Consider the following 27,429-nt stretch of genomic DNA (forward strand, 5'->3'; position numbering starts at 1 on the left):
ATCTTAATCGCAAAACATAAATGTAATTTGTATTTCACGTACACTTCAACATGCAAATTATATTAAATTACAAGACTTGCAAACTGTATCCGACTGATTATCATTTTTCGCCCGTCACTAATTCGGAGTCCTGGTTTCTTAGCTATTTTTTTTTTCCTCAATATACGACACGAAAAGTCAGTTCTAAAATGACGAGCAAAAATCTAAAAAGAAGGAAAGACAAGGCAGCGGAAATAACGTTGCCGTTTCGACACCTTGCGGCTCGAGGTGATTGAAGACACGAGATTGAAGATAAACAGCGACGAACTTCACCTACATCTCTTCTATCGGGTTATTCCCGTGATTTACGACTTCCAAGAGTCAATTTTTTAAGTCTAGTTTCACGGTGAGAATTTTGAACAGTGAAGCACTTAAGGACGTGTCAAACGTATAATACGGTCCAACCACAAAGTGATATAAAATAAAAAAATATGTCATCACAAAGCTTTCAATAAAAAAAAAAAAAACTGACAACCAATAGTTCCACATGTATAACAAAGTTCGATTATTCGTAACTTTATAAATATTTCATCAAATTGAATCCAGCAGCAAAAAGCCGATTGAATATAATAAAACATTTGTACCAAAATGCTTTGTCGCTATAATAATTTTAATAATTCATTCGCCAAAGGTGGTAGAAATGCATAATAAACTAGACGACTGACAAGGTCTGCATCGAGTCGTGTTATAACTAGTAAATAACCGTACATACCTGTACGCAAACTTTACTCACCGAACACGATTATGTATCCCCTGAGATAATTGCCCCGAGTGCAGAAACTCGACGTTCCCGGTAACAACATAAACTTCTCATAAGCTAAAGCGTATATTACCGTAACTGCAACCGCATCCTAATTTATACGGCTTATTCCTCGTCCTGTCCGTGTTACTTACAATTAGCCTATCAATATTGCCCGCTAAGTTATGATTCCGGAGACTTTTTGTCTCTATCTCATTTTCGGAATGATCCTAGAATACAATTATTTGAAAGCAATATTTTCTTGTTTTTTTTTTCTTTGTTTTAATCTGAAAAAAATTGTCGCAAAAATAGCAGCGAAAGATTCCTCGTGGAAAAGCATCTCTCAAATCCAAGTTCAGAAGGTTTGGGTCAGATTTGGTAGAATTTCTCTACTTTGTGGATACGGAAAGATACATTTTTTTTTTTTTTATTTACTTGTTACTTTTCCTCTCATTTTCATTGTCATTTGAACATCATATTGGAAACGTTTTACGGTTTCGTAACGAATAAAATTCTCTCCAAGAGCATGATTTGAATTTATTTGTAAGGTCAACGGTTTTCTAACCGAGGTAATTGAATTCTAACTTCAGGGCGGTTTACATGTGAGATGAGATGTATGATTGAAAAAAGGCAGAATGGTATGATACCTTGAAAGTTGTTTTCTTTTCTCGCAGATCCATTTTTTTCTTTTTCTTTTTTAAGCCTCTTAGAATTGACGGGTGACAATTGTTGAACGTCATCAAACTTGATCAACCTCAGTTCCACTTGTTCAATCTTTATTCCGCAATACTTTCGTACTGAAAAAATTTAGAGCAGATTCTAGTAACGAACCTTACGTATAAAATCTCTGGCGTGATTTTTCAAACAATGTTCTACCGAGCTTTCTTATCGTGACCGAAATTGGCACAGAGTGTTTTCTACGCGGAGCCAAGAACGAAATGACGATAAGAAATATTCGAATCTGGCGTAATTCGAGCCACCCGCCCTCTCTGATATCCTCGTAATAAAGAACGGACAATGGCAATTTATACACGTATATATTTGAGAAGATGCGAGGCTTTGCGAATGGTTAAGGGAGTCGGCTGGGACGCAATCAAACCCTTCCCCACAAACCGAGATTCATCTTCTTTTCATCTTCTCGTCTTCTCGTCTTGTCAGTTCCAGCTTGACGCGTCGCCGGTCGAGTTCGTCTTGGATGGACGTGGAGGATGGTATAAGTGGAGGCTGGAGGGTTGAGAAATTGCTCGGTGAGACAGATGGGGCTAACTGTAATGGAGCAGGAATTACATGATTTATGACTAGGACTGCTGCTCGGCACCGAGGAAGAACGGAACGGGCAGAGTTGTCAGAGTTGCAGGATCAGGTACCGAGTTAACTTGAGAAACGAACCTCCTCGCACCTCGCCAAAAAAGGTTTGACAAACCTCGCGCGCGGCCACACTGAGACAAATTTTTACCTTCGGTTACCGCTCGGTCCTTAACTATTTTCATTTTTTACCAAAATAGAAAAATATAGTTCTAGGTAGAAAATGAAAACTAGTTTTCTAGCTCTTACCGGAAAGTCTAGTATCCGTTGCTATTCTTTCTCATTGCGATCACTGTTACCATATTTTCTTGTAATTGTCGCGAAAATTTAATGCTTGTGGAACAATAAATTGACGTTGAAGCCTTGTTTAGCTAAAAAAGTAGGGTAAGCCGAACAAACTTATTTTGCATTGCAATTACCAAAAAAAGATCGACGATAGCGCAAAATGGTTACGCGTACCTCGTTTATTGTAATTCCAACAATATTGAAACAGTTTTTTTTTAACGATACCTGTTTTACTCAATTTTTCTAGTTTCTATAACAAATGAAATTTTTCTCAGTTCAATTAACAACTATCTTAAATAGAGTTCTGAATAGAGTGCAACCCAAGTTCTGAATTGGTGCGAATCGCTTCACCGATTTCTTTGGAACTTCAAATAAATTTTTCAATACGGGCTTTTTAGTGTAAAAATTTCGATTTCGATGTAATTCGGAAAATTCATAGTCTAAACTAAGAGATATGATTATCTTTCAACTTCTGTGCCTTTGAGTCTTATCGGGTACCAGAAACACGTTGATTAACTTCATCATGATTTAAGCATATTTTTTTTTTGTCTCTAATTTTTAGCACTTCCTGTTGTACAAAAAAATATGACAACTGCACTTTTTGTGGACAAGGATTCCGATATTTTTGAATATGAAATTCATTATCTGGTATATTCTGAAGAACTGATATTTTGAATTCTGTAGATGAGAAGGGAATGGAAATAAATTGTTTTTATTTACGTATGTGAGAAAGTAAACATTTTGGAGTGTATCCTGAGATTTTAAGAGTGGGATGAAAATAAGATTACCGCAATTGAATCGGTATAAATTTTGAATATTGGGTATTATAAGAATTCATTTCTAAGCGAAACGGATTTTTGTTTCAAATCTTGTTTTTGGAGAAGATGATTTTATACGCTTTTCTGTATTTGCTCTACTTCTGTTACAATCTGCGATTTTATTTTTAGATTAGTCGTTTGCGATGTAAATTTTTGAGAAAAGAACCCAACACAAATTCGAATGAAATGTGGCGGATAAATCAATGACTCGATGGAGATATGTCACATTTTTGCAAAGTACTATACGAGGTCCGTTTACAAAATATCAGCAACTTCAATTTTGAAATGGTGACAATAATCCGAACGCTGCAGGATGAAAATTCGAATAAGTTGTAAATAAATATCATAAAACTATAAATTGTCTAATATATGACAAATTCTGTGTAAAAAAATTATAAGAAAATCAAATACTGAACCTGCCTATGTTTCAAAGATTTAGACGATGAAATTTCAAATTTGAATCACGTATCGTGTAATATCCATGATCTGCCTGCCTTGATCGCATCCCGAAATTAATTTTGACCTTTCCGCCTGTCTCCGGCTCACGTAAAAGCGAAAACGTGATCGTGTCTACAAATCTAACTACACATGAGAAAAATCTGTCAAGGATTTTGGTGGAATATAATAATTTGATGCCCATTTAATACTATATTAGATGTTCAATTTCCGAATTGACTATAAAAATAAATTGTCCTGTAATAGTTAATTAATACGGATGGAAAAAGAATTACTTTTTCACTGTTTTCACGATTCCTTTTCACTTGGTCAATAATTTGTTTGGTGCGTATATCAAAAATTTTTTCAATTCAGCAGCAAGTGAATATTAAATAAGGACTATTTAACAATCGAGACATTTTGAATACCCAAAATATTGACTTGATACAATTTCCATTTGGGTAAATTTTTTCAAAATCGAATGTTTATTTCGGGTATTTGGAACGTTTCCAGTTACTCGAACAGTCGTTATTTAATATCCACTTGTTCTTGAGATATAAAAATGTATCCAACACCCATCGCATTGATTGTGGTGAATTTATTGGGTTATCTAGTACCGCCTAGGTAATATTTGAATCAAACAAATCAGTGTTCGAGTAAAAACAAGTCAGCGAGAACGAGTAAAAACACTAACTGATATAAAATCTATTATTTTGTTCAGTGAACCAGCCAATTTCTTCAATGTCTCCAATCTTGAAATCACCTTTTTTTTTTTTGAAAAGAGCGATGTTTTCCCGTCCATTTTGCTGGGTCATACCGATGTATATTATACATCATCGTCGCGATCTCTGTCATTTTTTTGGGTACGTGTGTTGCAGAGCGCGACGTGTCGCCTACAATTAACAAGGCCTGATTAAACAAGCAGCAGCAGCCCGGCTCGTTTCGTCTCTCGGTGTCCGGGGAGGAGGGATCGCGGGGATTAGATGGGGTAAAAATAAAAGGAGAGAATAAAGAAAAAAGGAGCGGAGAGGAGAGGAGAGAAGAGGAGATAGGAGAACAATGCCTACGGATCATGAAAGAGGGTCTCCACCCTCCGGGTACTCGGCTTGTCCGGCTTGGGTTCGAGGCACGAAAGCTCGGCACGAAAGCTCGGCACAAGGTGTGTATGCACAATTAGTAGCCTTGCACCCTGCAAACCCAGCCTTTGAGAACCGAGGGTGCTGAGATCGAGAGTTTTGAGGATCGCTTTATGACTCCCAAAAAAGCCCCCTCCCCCCCACCCCCCTGGAACCCCGTACGCGTAGGAAGTTACGGAGAGTCCACTTTACATGGCTTTTAGACGGGAACGTGTTGCAATTTTAAATAAAATAAAAAAAAAATCTAAAATTTACAGCGGTTCGCGTTTACAAATGATACGTGGAGAGAGAAATTTTTAGTTCCGGTTAACGCTCCTAGTTCTTAACTATTTTCACTTTTTACCACGATCGAAAAATATATTTCTAGTTTTGTAGCCGTTACCTAGAGTCTAGTATCTCTTACTATTCTTTCGTATTACGATCGCTGTTACTATATTTTCTTGCAACTGTTGGGAAAATTTAATGCTTGTGGAACAATAAATTGACGTTAAAGCCTTGTTTAACTAAAAAAGTATAGTAAACGGAAGATTTCGCGTTACGATTGACAAAAAAGGATCGACGATAGCGCAAAATGGTTACGCGTGCCTCGTTTTTCGTAATTCCGACAATGTTCAAACAGTTTTTTTTAACGATGCCTGTTTTACTGAGTTATTCTAGTTACCGTAACGAATGAAATTTTTCTCAGTGTACATGTAATGCGTAATTAATTACCCTGTCAGCACCTTACGACAAATATAGCGAATCGTTAGCACGTGATCGGCTAGCCGCTGAATGAGTCTTTCAAAATTCAATAACTCACGTTCAATTGAAAGAAAGAAGAAACAAACAAAAAAAAGTATATCGGTAGATTCAACGTTGGAATAATTGAAATATGCAGTATCAACAACGTTAATTTACTGAACAGTTACTCGTAGCTGTTCAATTTCTTGTGATTTCAGCGTTATTCAAATCGCTATGGTAACGATACTCATTTTGTTGAATTTTTTTAGCGAATATATTATTATGAAATTTTCCCTACGCTGTGTGCATTGATCAGAATTTCTTATTTCCATCATGCAACGAATGATAAAGCTGATATAACTCGAGCTTAATATCTGCTCGTTATAAATCGCGATTGATAGCGTAACGTATTTACAGCGTGTATTTTCTTCTGTTTCTTCAAGTTGAAAGTCACATAATTATGTTACGTAGTGTTTGCATAATGAATTCAAAATGAATAAATCACAAATTATTTAAAATTCAGGAAGCAAATTCGTTTGCAGGTAAATTGATACAGGTACAGATGCGATGTACCTTTAAATTTAAATTCCCGATTTCAATCGGTCGAAAGTGTAGATATTGGATTTGAAAAAAATTATCCGATGTATTTTTTGGTTTGAAACTTTCATCGTTCGAATTACTTGGTAATCATATTTTTAGCGTCTGTGATAAAACATGACACAACATAAATACTGTCTACCTACGCATAGTGAAATGTAAATTATAAATTGTTTTGCTCGGAATTAATTTAAATTAAGAACATTTGGATAACAATTTGAGGTGTATAACTGGTGCGTATATAATTGCTATTCGCCGTTCGTTTCGCTCGTTGTCGTCAGAGGTTAACAAGTGCTTGAGGAAAACGAGCCACGCGGTCCTTTGCAGAGTTGGCAATTTGCGTGATTTGTGGTTAATTCCATCGTGTAGTCGCCGGGTTCCCGACCTGCGGTGAATAAGTCGCGCTAAATATTCGACTGGAAAATCTGCAGCCTGTTATACTGAGCTGGTGCTGTTGCTCTTGCTGCTACTCTTGCAAGGCGTTTAAAATCTCAATTTCGCGCCCCGTCTGTTCGCTGATACCTTATTAAGCCCTCGAGAATGTTGAGGGTTCGATAAAAATGAAAACAAACAACGAATAAACAAGCGAAATTGGTAACAGGGTGCTTCCAAGACTCATCAAGCAGCGCTGAAAAGTTTGAGTGCGTAAACATGCTCAAACTTGAAAAAAAATGTCATGTGTTATGGATAATTAATAGAAAATAACGTGCATAACACCTACTTTCAAATACTTATACACATTTTCTAGTTATCGCGACATTCAATCTGTTTGTTTAATTTACTACTTTATTTCGGTTAAGTAAAGCCTTGACGTCAATTTATTGTTGCACCAATATCGAACCATCTTAATGATTTAAAGAATATAAAGTACGAATAAGGATAGTCAAAAAGAATAATAACACGTACTAGATTTTTTATTTACTCAGAAAGGGGAGTTTTCCCGACAATCTTCCATTTTTTCTTACCCTTCCCCCTCGTTGGAACGCCTTATACTTCTTCGGCCCTTTACATTTTCTCCCTTTATCCCTTTATAAAGTTTCACTACAGGAAGTAATTACCTTCGAGAGAGTTTACTTCCATAAATGCATATTAGATGTATTTCTATGTGTACACATTGTATACATTAATGTACGTGTACTGCACGTAATAATATATTTTCAGACGGTGTAATCTGCTCCAGCTGAAATGCAGAGAGAAAAATTTCACGTCTCTGAGAATTACTATTTTAATCAGTTTCACAGATGTAGCAAAAATTCGTCAGAGTTAATCAGCTTGCATACACTTTCTACAGTTTCATGATTTTACAATCTGAACAAGCAGTCGCCAAGTTAATCATTTCAGGTACTTTTACGTTACGTCAATGCCGATGACTTGAGATACTTGAGATATTTGAAGAGAGCAGAATAGAAAATTTCCACAACTATAAATCGACGAGATTCCTGAGATAATTATTCTATCAAATAATATCAGTACCCCAAATAGCAAAATTCCTGTAAGAATGATTATACAGAAATATATTTGCACGTTTAAAAAATTTTATAATACGTAGTATATAAGAATTCAGGATAAAAATTTATACGCCAAAGAATAATTAATTTATTTCGTATAACTTGCATGGTTGCATGTGTGTGTGTGTATTTTTTTAACCAATATTTCCATTCGTCCAGTCAAAAAGCACAGCAATTCTGATCATGACAGATTTTTTCTTCGTCGTAGTCGATGAATCTTCATCTACGAATTTTGAGGCCTGTATCTGACCCCGATCCGGGGTGAAAAAGACTTAAACAAAAAAACTGACAACGATGACCAAAAAAAAAAAGAATAACACGGGTTTCAAATATACTTTTACAAAAAAATTCCTTGCGAATTTTATTCGATATCCTTTGATCAGAATTGAAACAAAAAAAAAAAAACTCATACTTCGTCGTCGTGGAGACAAACTTTGAGATGGCGTAAATGATGCCTCCACTTCAGTCGCAAGCTCGTTGTGCAATGAATACGTTTCAGAATTGCAAGATTTTCAACTCTACGCGACGGCGTCGACGGTAAGTTGATGAACGCGGTTGAGAACTGCAGCGAAATGGGAATTCCGTTTTAAAAATCTATGAACAATGTGTGCATGCGAATACTCAGCTAAAGTCAAAGTAACTTTGCGAAATGAGAATTGAAGGGAGGAAACTGAGATGCAGAATTGGTGGCTCGAGATGAATCGTTTTTGCCGAGAGTATAACGTCTTATGAAACTACCTATGACCGCTTTTAACTATATCTTGTAGGAGGAGAGAAAATTATTTTGAATAAAAAAGGCAGTTTTTTTTTTTTTGTAATTGCGTAAAATATGCAACGTTTTTTTCCGTTGTTACACGCGGAAAAATTTTCACCAGTTTTCGAATTTTTTGAGCTACGCTGTTATAGAGCAAAAGAAATATCTAGTTTTGATTACCATACATAGTCCTTGGCTGTTTTGTTTTTTTAAAATTCTAGTTTTAAACTGAAGATCAGTTTTTAACCCTTTTTTCATATTTCTAATATATATATTTGCACTTTTTATATGCACATAAATACTTTTTGGTCTGTTGGCTGCCTGAGTCATTGAAATTTCATGCAAAATTGCAATAATTTATCCACTCATATATTTGTTATAAGCTTTTGAAGTGAAAAAACTCGTTTTTTTAACACAAAAAAAATCTCCTCATTTTCGTCACGTAGACAGTTGGGGCTCTGAAATTTTTTTTACGCATTCCTCATACACAATTTTACAATATGTATTTGTTTCACAATTTTCGGTGAGCTAGTTTTTTCAAAAAAAAAAAAATTGTTAGTTTCGGAGTGTGAATTTTTTTACGCCATTTTCAATTTCGTAATTCTTACTTTAGAATCGTAATCTGTAATCGTGAAAACCCATAGATCACCTATGATTTTCTAAATTTGTTCAGCAGAAAAACATGCCCCTCAAGGGTTGAACTGTTCTTTTTACCATCATCATTCGTGGTATATTTTGTCGTAAGTGAAGCCATAATTTTACGTTGATGCAGAAGTGAATTGATGGCAAGCCATTTTTTGGCTGGAAAAATACTGCTATAAAGTAACAAACAGATTTAATTTTGTAATAACTGAAAAATGTGATGTCGACAATTATAATCACACTGAATAGTTACTTGTAAAAAATTTTCTTGTAATTTCGACAATATCGAACACATTACGGTAGCTGTATCAATTTCTCTAGAATTTTTTGTCAACTCAAACTTGACGAAGTAGACGCATTTGAAACTTTTTACACGAATATCAGCGTAAATCGTGATCCCGCAATCTTTTGATCCTCCCAGTCTCATTGCTCCGAGGATCTCGTCGCAAAATCCGCCTTCTTTCTCCTTCTCCGGGGATAATAAAAGTTGAATTATTAAATTCCAAGTGGATACAGTTTGAAGATACATGCCTACCTCGGAAAATCACTTCTTACAACCTCGACAACTTCGGCTTGTTTAACGAAGTCATTTTCATTCCTCGATGATATAGTATTTTATACGCGGTTACTGATTGTCACGACATTGTTGAAATTTGGCATCTCTCTAAATAAGAAAATGTTCAATTTTGTAGTTTGCAATTTTTTAATGTGACATCATATACCGAAGAAGAAACGATAAACGGATTATATAATCGTATATATTCAAATCAATGTCATCTTTTTCCAACTATCGCGACACTTTCCTCGACTCCACACACTCTAGTATTTCAAAGCATAATATTTGCTTCGAAAATACTTACAACAAAAATGACTGTCCAACTATAATTACACAATGTCGGTATATTACAATGCCCCGTATATTATAAGAAATATATTTCTTAAGCCGTCGTTCTTTGATGAAAAAAAAAAAGAATAATTCGGTTTTATCACACTCAAAGAAATCGCTCGTTAATACTTCTACGAAGTACGAAGCAACATCGCGAAATTGAAGAAGGTTTTGGTTTGAGAAAAGAAAAAAAAGAAGGAAAAAAATAAATAAATAAAAGCGATATAACTTTACTTCAATTCAAGTAAAACTGAATTATTTCGTAGAATCAAAGAACCTCGATCAACGTTTTCTATTCCTACGATTAGATTGAACCGTGATAAGATAAATCCGCAAGCTCGAGGCAACGGTAATAATTGATTCAGCCGACAAAAAAAAAAAAAAACAGATCCCATAGAACGCCGAATCTTTGACCGAAAGCAGAGAAGATCCGGGTAAGAAATTCCTTCCAAAGACATTCATCACTCGGCAATAGATTATATCGACAATGAGTGGAATACGAGCGGAATGAATGACCGCTTTGGGAAATGAAATGGTCCAGAATTCGAGAGTAATAAGCGAGAAAGAGGACATTGGATTGAAATGGTCCCGATCGTAGTTTCGAGGTAAGAAAGAGACGAGGCGAAATCGAAGGAGCGGCAAGATAGCGGCGATGAAAGAGAGAGAGAGGAGGAGGAGCAAGGATAATAAGAAAAAGTAAAAGCCCGAACGAAGTTCGTATTGATTTGCGGGTTGAATTTCAACCGATTACTTTTCAACTCTGTGCACTAGACTGCTATGAAAAATTCACGGCGCAGGAGCTCCTCTTTCCACGCGCGATGTCGAATGGCTCGATATCAAAACGACAGCTCGGATTCGCGTAAGGTTCGCAATTATCGCAAGCCTTCTTCCCAACTTCTAGTCGAATTAAATCTCGTTACCATAACGCTTATTGTACAATTATATAATATTATACGTACAGACGGGGTTCTACATTGATGATAAACTTTCAATTACTAAAGATTTTAATATCCCGGCCGGGGGGAATCTTCTCTGAATAAGTTCAACGAGCCAGGTGGACGACCTCAGCTTTCTTCCTTCGGGACTCGCCTCCTTAATCAGGGATAACGACGTCCCGAGTTTAAATCACGCGATGTATTTTCGGGGTACAGCTAATGTACTCTTATTACTGAACCAAGCCTGCAGCTTGCGTTAAGTGGGTCAGAAAGGTTATTAGTTCATGGTAATTGAGACTGACTCTTATGGTGAGAATTTTCCTCAGGTTTAATTAAACGGCGAGATGGAGCATTGAAAATATTCAAAGTTCCATACTTTTGGCTAGTCGAATAACGAATCAAGGTTCAAGACTTGTACAACCGTATGAATAAACGTGTTTTTCTTTTGCTGCAAGCCTGTATCCAAAATCCTTGAGAATACCCCTCATTGGCTTACTTGAAATAAGTTCCGATGATTCGATATAGCGACTTATCCGCTCCGTTGCAGTTCTGTACGAATAATGTCAACAAGTGTTAAATTCTGACGATGTTCGATTCGTGTGGAATGACGTGAAGTTACGTGAAACTGCTAGTCGACAGTCACGTCGTGTCGCTGAAAGTTGTTTGGAGACACTTGAAATGTGAATTCATTTGCAATCATGGTGTCGCTAAAACTCGACATTATATCACGTGATGTGAGATGATTTGAATTCACTTCGAGTCACGAGAAGCTATCAATATTCGCTTCAAATAAAATAAGATAGAGTCCAGCAATAAATAAACGCTTCGTTCTGATTCTTTTGGAAAGTTGCGTTGACTGACTGTTAAGTGTTCACGTATTGACGTATTAAATCTACTCACTCGAGTGTAGGAGTTGGAGACATTTGTAGTCATTCGTTGGGTATAAAGTAGAGATTGAAAAGGTGGAAGGTAAGCAATGGATCGAAGATGTGATGGAAGTAGGTACGTATGAGGGTGAAGCTGGAAGCGAAAGGTCGGAAAAGGATAATTAACATGCGAGTGGCAAGTTCCGAAGTAAATATTAAAGTCTTTGAAGACGCTGTGAGGATTATTATCCAAGAACGTTTCAAATCGGTCTAAATTCCGTTGGCAAAGCGAAGGGCATCCAGAAGCTTGAGTAAAGCCTACTTTACACGCAGTTTATTGGCTGCTAGAACACCGCAAGAAGATTCCTTGCCGCTGCAGGTATTCGACTATTCAGTTTGAAATTCCTGCCTCACCCTCTCGGATCTGTTGTACTACTGCAAGGAATTTCAAGTTGGAATACAACTTGGATTAGCGCCGCTGAAATTTTGTTCCTAATTTATGCATGGAAACGGAAGTTAAACGGGGATTTCCAAATTTGAAAGACTCAATTTAAGGACGGATTCACCGCATTGCCCGAAATAAAAGTTAGAGGAAGAGAACAGAAAACGTTTGGAAAATCTCCAGCAGTCCTATTTGCGCCAATGACAGTACATCGAGAGAAATTTTTAGTTCCGGTTACCGCTCGATCCTTAACTATTTTCATTTTTTACCACAATCGAGAAATATAGTTCTAGGTATAAAATGAAAATTAGTTTTCTAGCTGTTACCACAAAGTCTAGTATCCGTTGCTATTCTTTCTCGTTGTGAACACTGTTACTATATTTTCTTGCAACTGTTGCGAAAATTTAATACTTGTGCAACAATAAATTGATGTTAAAGCCTTATTTAACTAAAAAAGTAGAGTAAACCGAAGAAACTGATTTTGCGTTGCAATTACCAAAAAAGGATCGACGATAGCGCAAAATGGTTAAGTGTACCTCATTTTTCGTAATTTCACGAATTTTCACAGTTTTTTTACGCGGTATCTGGTTTATTGAATTTTTCCAGTTACTATAACAAATGAAATTTTTATCAGTGTGAACACGTTTGAAATAACGTATCTACTATTCGATAGAAATGAATCTTGACAATAATTTCAAAGTGACTATCAACTTTGGTGTTTTAGATCCGATTTTGATGACGTTGAGCTCGTTTTGATCACCACATTAACAATCTTCAGACATCATATGAGAAAAATTTTACAAATCATGATACACAGAGAGAATAAAAAATAGATTAGTGTAGTCTTATAATTCGACTTTACTGTCTTGTAAGATTTCTTCACTTTCATTTCGTCAATTTGTATGGATCTGGTTTGTGAGCAAAATAAGCCCAAAAATATCAGAGTTTAATATTTCCGAACGTTCTGATTACAACAAAAATTTTCTCAAATTATTGATACCTTGGCTTGTGTCACTTCAACTTGTTCAAATTAATTTTTATCAAATACCATTGCTGGAAATTATTGCCGATAATTCTTAAACCTCAAGGGCAAATCGCACAGCTCAAAACGATCCTTGCCGTATTTTCAACGATCAATATCAACTGTACGGAATCAATCCTATCCAACGAGCAATCAATCACGTTGCTGCATGTACGAATTATAGTTTAACCAAGTTCCTCAAATTGGCACTCTGACGGTTGGTGAAGGAAGTGTGAAAAATACCCATGAGACGAAAGACACTCGTCAGGATAAAAGCAAGACGGTCAGTTTGTGCAGTGAACCCGTAAAGCTCCACGTCTGATCCGTTATTTTTCCGGTTCCAGGCTTACGACTCGGACCTTCGAAACGAGGGTGTTGTGCAGGCCTCTCGCAGTGGCATGGATTCGCCCAAGGTTCGAGATGAGTTATAACGGTTCAACTTTCTGACGGTATATAATAGCGTTTTAGCGGTCAGATAGACGGACGTAATACAACTGACGTTGGGCGCATTAGTCACTGTCCGAAAGGTAGGAGGAATTATCCGTTTTGGCAACAAACTTCCCCTTTGTGAACGACTCTCTAGTCGAAATCAAGAAATGGCTGGCCTCCCGATACCCCGAAAACTCATTGGTTCCATTAATCTCTCTTTCGGTTTCGAAACAGTTTTTCACCTGCTCGAGGTGTGGAAATGCAGCGGCGCGAAGCACCAGGCCAACCCTATAAATAGCTCCTTCAGGGGTCAGTAATCATTGGTATGTACCTGTAGATAGATTGGTTTCTCGCTCTCTCAACGCAACGCTTTTGGATTCTAAATTTGAATTGAATCACTTGACCGTGTGTCACGGTAAACTAGCGATTTGATGAATTTTGCGAAAATAGAGCCGCATGAGAAACAAACGAATTTATTCGACTTAAGTTAATGTCAGACCTTCAAAATTGCTGTTAAAACGAAGCGGATAACTGTTTGTCACACTCCTTGACACTCTTCTGCGATAGAATCGCTTCAAACTTTGGAAAATAGTTGAGATGACGATCACGTGTATCTGGTTATTGGGAAAAGTTTGGAAAATTGTTGAGAAAAACCAAATGTATCAAATTTCACCGTACAGGGAATCAGTTTTAAGTACATTCGTGGCGTTCGCATCAATCTTCTGAACTTTTTCCAATGCGAAACAAACTCGATTTCAAATTTCGTCATATTCCAAAGTTTTAAACGACTTCATTACTCAACGTGTATTTCAAACATGCTTTCAATTCAAGACTAGAAAACTATCCCAGCGATGACTTCGCGAACTGCGATAACTTCGAGTGAATTATATAATCACTTAACGTCACAGCGGATTATAACCAAGACTGTTGATTTGAAATGGCGTGAAAAATATAACTCGAAATGAATCGAAATGCACCCCGTTCGAGTGTTCGAAAGTTCACGCGCTTTGACATGACTTAAAGTGCCGTTAAACGACTTCGCATGACTTCGAGTACAGATAAAAATGTCAAATTCAAAACGAAAGTTGGTGAACGTCGAATAAAATGACGTGTTTTTTTCACGGCTCCTGAGCATCCAGTCTAAACCGGACTTCGTAGTGGGAATAATTGGACATTTATACACGGAAAGCAGTTCGTACTTTCCTTTCTACGACAAGGATGCATCGTAAATTTGAACGTTAAAATCCATCTATTCAAAGTTAAAAATTGATCAACGTATTTCTCCTAAACCAGAAGCTTTCAGGATTTTCGCATTTCAGCACGTACCTCAAAGTACCAAAATTGCGGATGTAAAATTTGAAACGATTAATTCGTACGTGATAAAAGACCCGTGTTGCAGATTTGGGACAATCGAGAATCGGGAACTTCGGACCGAACGTAGCGCCGACAACCTTGGATACAGTCAAGCCCTAGCCGGTATAAAATTGACGGAGGTTGAGATCCCCGCAAAAGTACGATATATATGGAAGGGTGAAGGCGGGAGAAGGACGAAGCAGAAGCACACCACGAGTGTCCTGCAGCAAAAGCTCCGCAGGATCATTTCGAGAAGCGAAGAAAGACGGCCTACCGATATTCGCTCTTAACGGCGTCGTTCGTGTTTAAGACGTGAATTCCTCAATCTTCCTTTCCTCTCAGCAGATCTCAATGTCAGCTAGTTCCCTTCCACCCCGTCCCTCTCTCTCTCTCTTTCTCTCTCTCTCCAGGTCGTCGTATAATATCTGTCCTCTTCGCTCCCCTCGACTTCCGCCTCCGTCTCAGTCTCCTCCTCCGCATCCTCGAGTACGTACTACATACCTAGACACTGTGTTACTTGAGCCTACATTGCGAGCTCGGTGTGCAGACCTCGCACACACATCCGTATCAACTCTGCTGCCGATGTAGTCTGGACGGTGTAAACTACCACACACGTATTTCCGGAATACGCGTTCAGCCCTCTGGAGTAACGATTTTTTACCGACGAGTCTTGGAGGCTCGACTGTGGTGCACGGCGAGAGCAAGCGGAATGGAAAGAGGAAGAGGAAGAGGAAGAGGAAGAGGGCAGACCCTCGGCACCCTGCACCAGATCAATACTGCACTCGTTCATTTAATATTCTTCTTTGTCCACCGGTAGTCCGGCTAGTTTAGCCTCCTTTCGGACCGTTCGGTCCGTCCGTCTTGTCCATTTATATCGTTACATCAATCCTTTTGTCTCGAAGGAAGTCGATACGCCGAGTTTCTTCGGGCTTCGTGATGCGGTAATTGCGAGGCAAATATTGCTCGTGGTTCCGCCTGACGGAACACAGTGTCGACCTTATCGCGACGCACTGCGGCAGAGACAGTCTTCGGGTATCTGGACCCTGACTCATACCCCCCAAAGGGTATCGAAATCATCCGACCTTTTGTCGACATGGCTTAGGAGGAACCGTTTAAAATAGTATCCGTGAGAAGATATCTTTTCGGCTCGTTTTGGTTCACCTTTACGGTACGGTTTACGAAATAAGAACAAGTTCGTGTTGAATAATACCCGCGTATAAAATTAATATACCAATTTGAGTGAAAGATATGTCGTACAGAATATGGGAATTGATGTCTGTGACGTACTATCGATCGATATATCAAAAATGGACTGTTCCTCACTTTTTATTCAGCCACTCAGGCCACCCATTCATTGTTAATCAACTCCGTACGAAGCCTGGCGGGCACGATGAAATTCCAATAAGCTAACTAACACCCATAATTCGTAAGAAAAACGTTTCAAATATAAAACTTATATTTCGTTTTGGCGCTTCGGAGTAAATTATGAATATTTTGGACAGCTGTTTTTGATCAGTTCGTTTTCTAACTGGCAAAACAAATCGGAATCATAATTTTATGTCAAGTACAGTAATTATTTCTTGCGTTTCATCTTCCACTTTTGACATGAAATTCGAATTTGGCCATTGTTGCGTCGGATACGATACGGAAAAGTTGAAAATCATTTGTCAACAAGCTGTAATAAAATCTGTACAACCCTGAATTACCTTTATTCGCTATAGATGGGACCCATCATTTAAAATTAGAAATTTTCTATTCCTTATCCAAATATTTAGTGTCAATAAAAGTCCAGTAAACGAACAATAACAGGATCATTCGGTTTGAATACAGTGAAGCGATTTGGAAATATCCGAGGTGGAAATATTTCGTTTAATCCTATAGACTTCGATACCACGCAACTTTGGTGTAAAATACCAAATATTTTTCTCCAACTCGATTAACTGCTTTCGGATTGTAACGAAATTGGACCGCAGCCTCCATAATCTACACAGATATGTGCGTATAACGTGAACCTGACTCTCATCTCCCCTGGCCTTCAACCTTCCCCGTCATGTTGTTCCAGGACCAGATTCGATGGGGCAATCAGACTCGAGTATCCCTTGAAGCAAAGGGTGCAGGGTCAAGGCCAGTCAAATCAGGAATTGCCTTTCTGAAATTGCCCTTCAATGAGGAACAATCGTGGTTGAGTCGTGGTCTCTTCTGGTATCACTCAACATTTTATTTGACTTTCTTTTTTCTTTTTTTTTTTTGAGAAATGATGTATACCGATAATGATCAGCGACATGTAACCGAGTTTCATTCGCCCCAACTTTGTTCCAGTTGGCGGTTGGGAAATGGGACGAGTTCTGGGCTTTCAGACGCGATAACCTTTGTTCACGATCCAATGAACCTCCGCCTCGTTTATCCCGAAAAAAGGTAAGTATCGATCGATCCGTGTCTATAGTGTACACATATGTATGTTATATATTCGCAAAGTATATAACTGGCGCTGAGAGGCTATGTGATAGTCTTCGCAGAATTCAAGGATACATTTCGGTGAAAAATGCGTAATAAAATTGAAAGAGCACGCGTAGCACGTAGATGAAATCGATATGAAAATCGGAAAATTGTGAATACGTGATAAAACTAATTTCGAACTCAAGTAAATGAAATTCAATTGACGAATTTATTTATGAAGATCAAATTCCAGATTCTAGAACTGTATAAGTTATCAATAATACTGTATAAATTTTCCTCTGATTTCAGATTTCAAATTTTCAATCGATGCCAGGAGAAGACAATTTCCGTTAATCGTACTTGATCTCGATGAAATATATGAAGGATAATTCCTAACGGCCGAATAGTCCGTCGTCTGCTAGAATTTAACGCGCATGCGCTAAAATTCGAGAAGAGTTGTTTACCAGGGTGAACAACCGTCGTGAACCTAACCTCAAAAATTTCGACAGTTGTCGCCGGCAGTTGTGCTAAACACGAGGCTGAAATTAGCAGCCAGACGTTCTAATGTTCGTTCGAACAAGTTAATGAAGCCCGAAAATCAAAATTTTGTGAAATACCTCGAACCCCCGGTATTTTAAAAGAATCATGAGGATAAAACCAAACTGCATCTGAATTTGCAACGGTTGGTCGCCCTGACAATCAACTGCTATTGAATTTCGGCGCATGCGCATTGCGTTATAGTAGACAACGGATCATTCGGCCGTTAGATAATCACTCCGTACATCATCGCGTACTAAGCCTCAGTTTTAAGTATACACAGTTTAATTTTTGGTATCGGTAAGTTTTTTATCAGGTAAAACGCTGTTTTTGATGACTTATTTTCCACGCCACGTTCGTTTAACTAACTTTCCGCAGTTATGCGAGATTGTGCAGGAATGAAATAAATCACAAAATTGACGAAGTGTGAATTTTCTTTAATACGAGGACCCTTGACTTGCGGACACCCCTGAACCATCTTCGACCTTGAGCGTCAGGGTGGGTAATTACAAGGCCGCTACATACATAATGCATAAGGCTTAAAGGTGCGTTAAGTAAATTAGGCAGTTAATATTCAGCGTACAAGTCCGCGGGTTACCCAGTCGCCTCTAGTCGTCCACTTTATGGAAATACCCGAAAGGATAACACGTTCGTAATTGCTTCAGGTCGTCGGCGAGTTCGCCTTATCTTGTACGCTGCACCTACTCACCGGGATTTAACCCCATCCCTTAAACGATTTATCCGCCATGCCCAAGGCATCCTGTTATCACGAATGGCGATCATGAAGAAACCACAAACAAACGGAATACATTGCCGAAGGCGTTTGAGGATGAATGAAAACCCCAATCCGAATGAAAAGTTTCGAGGAGAGACAAAAAACTGCTTGAAAAATATCTTGCAACGTTATTCGCGTCGATAATAAATTGTAATTTGACGTTTAATTTAAAGACGTATCATTTACGGTGTACGAGAAGTAAACAACGTCCCTTATATTTGATAGAAACGAATCCGAAGAAATCTGAAGTAAAAAAAGGTATCGACAGTTTGACAGAGGGTTGAAAATGATTAAAATTTCCTGTGTTTCGTCTAATTTTAATGTTCTTGGCCTTTTCTTGCTGGCTAACCAATTCCCCAGAAATCGACTGAAAACATTCGAAAAATCCTGCGTTCTAGTGTAGGTGTAACTCTTAAATCTAACTGTTGACAAAAACTAATTCCTCAAATCTGTTTTTTTTTTTGTGTTTTATATCAAGCTGAAAAAGATGATTTTCAAAACCATTTTCAGTTGATCTCTAGAAATCTTGAAGGTAAACCTAATAAGCCTAAGAGCATTATGATTCTGATGAAAAAATCGATCATTTTAAACGTTTTGTTTCTAATTAAAGACTTTCTTCGTACATTATTAATATTTTAGCTTGTACTGTTTGAACTTTATTCAGAATTATTTTTATCACGCAATAGGAAACGTGGTTTTGATCGTGTTCTCTATGATTGGCGAAAATGACATTGCTGGAGGTTATTTAAAAGGTATTATTCTCTTTTTTTAACTTTCGATTCAGATTTTAGATCCCTTTCGTTCTCAAAATCCTGACAACGAGAGCGTCCGGAGGGTCGGTGAATTACGAATTAACAACTTTCTGGTACCTAATTTTAGGAGTATTTGTCTATAATGAAAACATTCATAAACCACAACCAATTTTCCTAGTAATGCATGGAAAAAAAAAATAAAAAATACTTGTAAAATTGTAAAAAAGAGTTGAGAAGTCAACTTTTCGATTCAAATCGTTTTTTAACGGTAAAAATTTAACTATGTTCGTTATATTTCACTTTGCGACGGCTCATTTTATTCCAAAGACTTTACTGATGAAAATTGTATATTAATTGACCTAAAATAATCAGATACCGAGTACAAAAATGTTCAAACACCTTACGCGGCGATAATTCTCACAATTAGATTCACGATATAATTCCGGTGGTTATTTAACACCGCGTATGCCTTCACAGGTGAGTCGTAAATACACCCCTAATAAGGCTTGCTCGGGTTTCTTTCGTTTTTCGTTCTTTCTTTCCTTTCTTTTTTTTTTTTTCTCATTTTAATAAAATTACAGTAGGTATTATGTACATATGGCTTCGGACTTACGTCATGGCGTCACCCTTGTGCTTCATTCGATGCAACGCGTCGCGTACTCACCTGAAATCATAAAATAAAAACCAGTTAATTGTCAGCTATTTCGAAAACCCAGAGTGAAAACGTTTGGGAAAATTAGAAAGAAAAAACGAACGATGAAGTCGATGAACATAAATATTTACGTTTTTCATTCTAGAAATTTTTTTCACTTCGAGTTCCAATCGAACAATATCCGGAACTTATTTCAATTCAAGTTACGCGAGTCTTTTAAGATTCGACGATATGTTTGCGTCTTGTTTCAATTTTTGTGAATTCGTTCTGACACATATTTCGTGAAATTTTCTCGAGTTTAATCAAAGCCACGTGAAATCTCGTATGAAATTGATTGTTTGTGCGAAAGTTTGTTCGAAATATGAATAAAAGTAATAACACATGCACAACTTTTTTTTCTGTTTTTTTTTTTTTTTTTTTTATCCAAAGTAAAATCTCCGAATTATACCATGGAAAATATGAAAACATTTCGGAGTGGTTTATTGTGTGTTACAAAACGTTTCGATGCGGACCTCCGAAAGTAATTCGACAAACGAGGAAAAAATAGTGAAAATCTTCGTCACAGCGATTAAATCGTCCAAAAATTCCGAACTAAACCGACACTGGTTGGAACAATTTCACCAGCTTTTCCCAAATCAGGGAATGAACTGAGCGCCGATCGATCTTCGACGGTTTCCGATACGTCATGATTTGTGGGTCACTTCATTTCCTCCGCTCCACGAATTTCGAATCGCTGGCACGTCGCGCGTCGCGATTTCGACGGGATTTACTGTTCAGGTTCCCAGAGGTGGAAATATAGCTGAAACACGATCCCATTTTCTTTCTCTTCAATTTACAGACTCGTTACGAAAATATATAATTATCTGTTATTGGAAATTTTCGATTCAAATTCTTGCACGAAACGAAGGTGATTTTTTTTTTTTTTTTTTTTTTTTTTTTTTTTAATCAAAAATTATAAATTATCGTACCAACTTCTTAATCTGAATACTTCGCTGACATAAACAAGATCACGAATCTATGCAAGTCCGACACAATGGGATGTACTTCCAGTTATGAGAATACAGATAATCGAGTCGAGTTCCAATTAGCCAACGGATGTTGGAACAGATACGCAAGTTTTCCAATTAATAGAATCTCTCCTGCTTTTGTAACATCTTAGATATCTATGCGGAACAGATTCAAATTTCGAACTGCAGTAATTTCTACAGAATAACGGGCTGGCTTCGAACTTCAATTTTCCGATTGTTTCATTGATTATATTTTCAGCGATTGAACGATAGTTGATGAATTTTTTTCTCTTAAAGTTATTTTACCATCCAGGGAACTTAATTCTATCAGCAAATTGTTTAAGTACAGGAATTTATTCGAATCAATCGATTTTTATTTCATTTTTTTCCCCCTCTTTTTATCGACTAATTTCTGTACCGGTGAACTTTCGAATTCTTTCGACAACCGATGCAATAAATTGATTTTATTTATTAATCAAACATGTAAAAGTAGTTTCGATACAGTTTGTCGAATAGTACAACTGTACAAAGTATCGCCACGCTTTGCAAATTGATGTATCAATTAACTTTAAATCAGACACATTGCAGATAAATAAAATTTTAAAAACGATACTTAACATTCCTCACAGAATATTTTACCTGTAACTAATTTACGACAACTTCTGGTAACTAATCGATTGCTCCCATCATTAATAAAGAAAAAAATGAGTGGTAAAATAAAAACAGACATATTGAAAATATTCCGATTAACTGATTGATGTTCGTGCAGTATATCTAATTCGTAACCGATAGTCAAATTTTCATTTATACGAAAGTTTCGACGGAGTTCAATAACGAAGAATTTATTTCTTTCAACCACAATTCCATCCCAATCATATTACTTTCATCCCGTTATATATCCTTCAATTGTTAATTTTATCCTATAGTTTTGCATTGCTAAAAAATTTAAATTGGCTTCGATCCATTCAATTATTTCAATGATTTGACTGTTGGTTCACCTTCATATGTCAAATTGACTTGTAAGTAATTATTTATCTATCAATCATTCATCCGTAAAATCAAATAAGCGTTGTAGACGCGATAAAATTATCGTAGCTACCTAAAAACTGAATTCCTATGTAACCAGAATATGCAGAAACTATTATCGCAGAACATAAGTAAAAAAAATAAAATATATATATATATATGTATATATCTCGTTGCAGTTTCCGCAAAAAGTCGAACAGCCAGCTACAAGCTTGTGGTTATCGGAAATATAGGAGAGGAAGTTTCCGCAGCGAATATACGAGCATATTTTTCAATATGCGACGGTGTCGTATCCCGCAGTTTTCACGTTCGAAATTCCAACTCGACTTCTATAATTTATAATGCACAATGTCATTTCATACATTTTTCGGGCTATGAAGTGAATTTATATGGAAGACCCATGTCATTCTATAATATAATTCAAGAATGTCGATTATACTGCGTCGAAATTAAGATTGGCTTTACGTATTTCATTCAATGCAGGTGAACCCCGATCTTAGAATTACCGAAGGATTTCAAGTCTCTGGATGATTTTAAATAAAATGGTAAAAAATTTTTGCCGATGCTTCTTCGGATACTAGAATTCAATTTCAAAACATTCGAAATTTTTAACGGTAGTTTTACCTGATATCAAGTTTTTCTTATTAATCTGTCGCAAATATATTAATACAACGTACAACTTCAATCAATTGAAATTAAATTCTTATTTTCACAACATTTTGAAAAAAAATTCTTATTTAATTCAAATATACATATAGTCTCAATTGATAGTAAAAATTCTTATGGATCGGTTCACATATTTAAGTAGAACTTGTTTACTTGCCGTTAAATAAATTCATGACGTTGTAAAAGTGCAAAAAATCAACAAATAAAGAGAAAAATTCAAACGAGAATGAGAAAGATATTTGTTTCTCTTTTCTCCATCTTTTTCGTTTTATTTCTTGAAAAAGTAGACACACGCACACATATACGATACAGCCTGGGATTTCAAACTCGTTTCAAAGTTTACATATATATATGTATGTATATATATGTATACATAAAGAAGAATCACGAACCCATTACACTATATATATATATGGGTACGTCCAATACTTTTCGACCGCAGCCTGCGGGCTTGGGTCAGCGATTCGGCTGCTGATTTTTTCCAAGAAAGTAGGTTATAAAAAAAGACGATTCTCCAAATTTGAGCTTAACATAAGAAAATCTGGTGGCTATAGAAATTTTTGAAGTTTTTAATAATTCAATTTTTTAGTTACATTCACGATTTTTTCATGGGAGCTCTATGGGACTTGAAGACTCGAATCAAACGGCATTCCCTTTCTCTGACCTTGTATTTTTAAGAAAAAATAGGTTTTTACTCCAAAGCAAAATCCAGTTTAATTAGGACCCCTTTCATGAACTACTATTTTAGCAAAATTTCGCATAACTTTGAAACGCTGCCAAGTCAAGAATTTTCCAAGTAGACGGCCAACCGACGGCTCAAATATTTCGTCTAGGTATACTTTATCACTACCTACACGAATTATTATTAATTACCACGTTCCTTTTTATATACGGCCTGGCAAAACCAACTGATTTCTGAAAAATCGCTGTTTTCAGATAGCTGTAACTTTTTTCTATCAACTCGAAATCGCTTGAAATTTTCAGGGAATATACTTCATTCTATCCCCAAACAACGTTGAAAATTTCCAGCTATGAGTCGAAGTTGTTAACGAGCTGTGAATTTTCAAAATGTTCAAGTTTCCCACACAATATTTCGTATTTAATAATACTAATAATAATACGTGGTAATTAATAATAATTCGTATAGCTAGTGATAAAGTATACCTAGACGAACAATTTGAGCCATCGATTGGCCGTCTACTTGGAAAATTGTTGATTTGGCAGCGTTTCAAAGTTATGCGAAATTTTGCGAAAATAGTAGTTCATGAAAAGGGTCCTAATTAAACTGGATTTTGCTTTCGAGTGGAAAACTATTTTTTTCTTAAAAATACAAGGTCAGAGAAGGGGAATGCCGTTTGATTCGAGTCTTTAAGTCCCATAGAGCTCCCATGAAAAAATCGTGAATGTAACTAAAAAATTGAATTATTAAAAACTTCAATAATTTCTATAGCCACCAGATTTTCTTAAATTAAGCTCAAATTTGGAGAATCGTCTTTTTTATAACCTACTTTCTTGGAAAAAATCAGCAGCCGAATCGCTGACCCAAGCTCGCAAGCTGCGGTCGAAAAGTATTGGACGTACCCATATATATATATATATGTGTGTGTGTGTGTGTGTGTGTGTGTGTGTGTATGTATAGTGTAATGGGTTCGTGATTCTTCCCCAGTCACTGCAGCCGTGGCAGAAATAACAAGCCCGTTGAAATAACGAAACAGAAAAAGAGAAAAAAAAAAGAAGAAAACTGTACAAGTAGGTATTATAATACGCGATGCCTGCTTGAGAATTCACGGATTCTTCGCTCAACGAGATCGCGCCGATTCGACTCGACCTTTCCTTTGATTTGCCTGCAATTTGATTTGAAAGAGAAACGAAATTACGAAAATTTAACGAACAGTATTCTTTTGAATATTTTATACATAATGATAGTCACTCATTTTCTGTTATATATTCGACTTTGTATTATCAATAGCGTAATTATTATTTCTGTTATATAAATGTCATTCATGCAAATTTTCATTCGCCGTCAAAGCGAACTCTTGACTTTCTCTGCGGAGAAGAATTTTTCTTTCTATTTCTTTAAAAGCGTCGATTTATAATACCTTTCATCATTTCGTCTAATTAATACACGATGCTACCGATCAAGGAATCACTTGGAGAAATGGAGAGACGAAAATTACGAGATGGTGGAACAAAATGGGAAAAATTTGTGATCGTGTTGGAACTCTATATTTTTTATTCGTATATAGAAAGAGCGGAAAAAGCACGTCTGTAAAGCAAAATTTGAGGGTAAAAATATTGAAATAAAACTAAAGCGTTGATGAAAGAATTAAAGCTGCGAAAGTCGAACTGAAATTAAAAGAAGTTGAATTTCATTGAAAGAATTTCTCTTACAACGGAAAAAGCGGACTAAAATAATCATCAATTTTGAATAAACAAATTTATTCAATATACTGCATTAATTTATTATCCACTCGCTTCAAAAGCGAGGAATAAATCTTTCCCTCGATTTTTCGTCGCACCCTCGCTGGTAATAAAACATCTTTCGAGTAACGTACGTTTAGTAATTATACGTAAGTATGAATAAGTACCTTATATAGTAAAATGCTTTGATACGACGTCATTAGGCGAGCTTTCATAATACCAAATGGGTCTGAGTGTGGTTCGAAAACACGAATAATTCGACACGAATCGAATAACTCGAGTCTTTGACTAAATCCATTTTTTCGAATAGCTCAATTCTTATTCTGTCCACTCGTGACAAAAGGCCCGAATAATTCGATTGCGATCTCAAACATGTAGCTTTCTAATCATTGTTTCTTGAGTCGATTCTCATTCTACAGTTGCTATTATTTATGAAACTTTGGCACGCGTTCGATCTGATCTTCTAACCAAATATTGACTCTCAGGAAATTATATTGAATTACTTTCATTAGATTAGACGTTCTTCAAAAACGCGTAAATAAAAATGAAAAATTCTATCTTTCAACCGAATGATGTTGAAATAATTGCAACTATTCGAATTACTAAAATAGTTGGATCTATTCGAATTCCATTAGGCAATTCGATTCGATTCAACTATTCTCCACACGCTGTGAGACGCACAGAAATTCCTAGTTGTGGTTTCTGTGCAATCTTTGACAACTAACAAAACTATGATAAAATAAAATTTCAAATTAGATTAAATCTAGACAATAAACGGTATCCAGGGATTTTTGAGGTCGCTGATTATGAATCTGAATCAAGATTTAAAAAATTCAAAATAGCGGATTCAATATCGGGGGGAAAAATTTTAGAAATTCATTAAATTTGAACGAAATTCATTATTTATTTTAGGGAAAAATAGGCAACGATAATCGAACTGAATAGCAAGTTGCCAAATTTTCTTGCAATTTTAACGATATTCAAACTTTTATTGCAATGATACCCAATTTGTTAGACTTTCCTATCAACGACACAAAAATTAAACATTTCAATTGCTCCGGTAACTAGAAAAATTGAGTAAAACAGGTATCGTTAAAAAAACTGTTTCAATATTGTTGAAATTACGATAAACGAGGTACGCGTAACCATTTTGCTCTATCGTCGATCCTTTTTTGGTAATTGCAACGCAAAATCAGTTTGTTCGATTGACTCGACTTTTTTATTCAAAAACGCTTTAACGTCAATATATTCTTCCACAAGCATTAAATTTTTCCAACAGCTACAAGAAAATATAGTAAGAGTGATCGTAATGAGAAAGAATAGTAACGGATAAAACTGATTTTCATTTCGTACCTGGAACTATATTTTTCGATTATGGTCAAAAATGAAAATAGTCAAGAAACGAGCGGTAACCGGAACTAAAAATTACTTTCAGTGTGTATACCATAAATCCACGGATTTCGCACGTTAGATATAAGTATGCGTACGAGAACTCGATGGTATTTGACTCCGAGCAACCCTAATGGCTTTGGAATTGGATCTATGGCCAAAAATCACCGAAGCTCTCTTTCCTCGTCCTCCCCCTCTCTCTTTCTCTCTCTCTTTTTCTTTGGCCGAAAAAAGAGAAAGATCGAGAAACGTTGGGGGGGGAGGGGGGATGGAAGTGAGTGTCAAGCATTAAAACTCCACTAAGTATCCGTCCGACATGCTTTTAATGTTATAACGAACATACCTTTTATCGCAGGCACTTTCACCCTCTCAACCCCCCGTGCATTTTCACGGCGAATTTCACCCTCGAATTTCAGCGTCTTATTTTTTTCCCTTTGATTTCGGGCCTGGTTTTTACTTTTTCTTAATTTTTTTCTTCTCACTTGAAGGGCGAAGCAAAGGTGACTTCTAATTATTTTATCCGAGGCGAGTATTTTGTAAGTGGATTATAATTCCCTTGAAATCTTCTTGGCGAGAGATCGAAATGATCATCCAGACATTTTTGTTCTTCATCTTATAATTGTGTATTGTCGGCACGATGCAAGGTAAATTTCGATTAAAATTTTTCTTTCCCCCGTTCATGAGATAACAAAAAAAACTTATTTTTCTTGATGTGTGGAAATAATATGTAAATCTCACAAACCAAAGGAGAGAGGCTAGTTTGTTCAGTTTTGAATGTCGAACTGCATAAATGTTTCACTAGCGGCTCGTAATGAATTAATTTTGCTGAATTGATTGGAATTTTTTAAATTCAAATAA

At 36.5% G+C, this 27,429-nt stretch overlaps 1 protein-coding gene across 8 annotated transcripts in view; it reads right to left on the reverse strand.

The window, feature by feature from the left end:
• Positions 1-27,429, reverse strand: part of LOC124304066 (poly(rC)-binding protein 3) — a 122,422-nt gene that overhangs the window by 29,807 nt on the left and 65,186 nt on the right. For 6 of the 8 annotated variants that reach the window (XM_046762030.1, XM_046762017.1, XM_046762027.1 and 3 more), the window contains exon 2: positions 20,024-20,074. The exons of the other annotated variants lie outside the window; for them this stretch is intronic. In XM_046762030.1, coding sequence (XP_046617986.1) covers positions 20,024-20,049 — 26 coding nt within the window. In that variant the 5' untranslated portion in view covers positions 20,050-20,074. The remainder of the gene's footprint in view (positions 1-20,023; positions 20,075-27,429) is intronic. 8 annotated transcript variants of the gene reach the window in all.

Source organism: Neodiprion virginianus, chromosome 4, assembly GCF_021901495.1.
Source record: "Neodiprion virginianus isolate iyNeoVirg1 chromosome 4, iyNeoVirg1.1, whole genome shotgun sequence".
NCBI classification, from domain to species: Eukaryota; Metazoa; Arthropoda; class Insecta; order Hymenoptera; family Diprionidae; genus Neodiprion; species Neodiprion virginianus.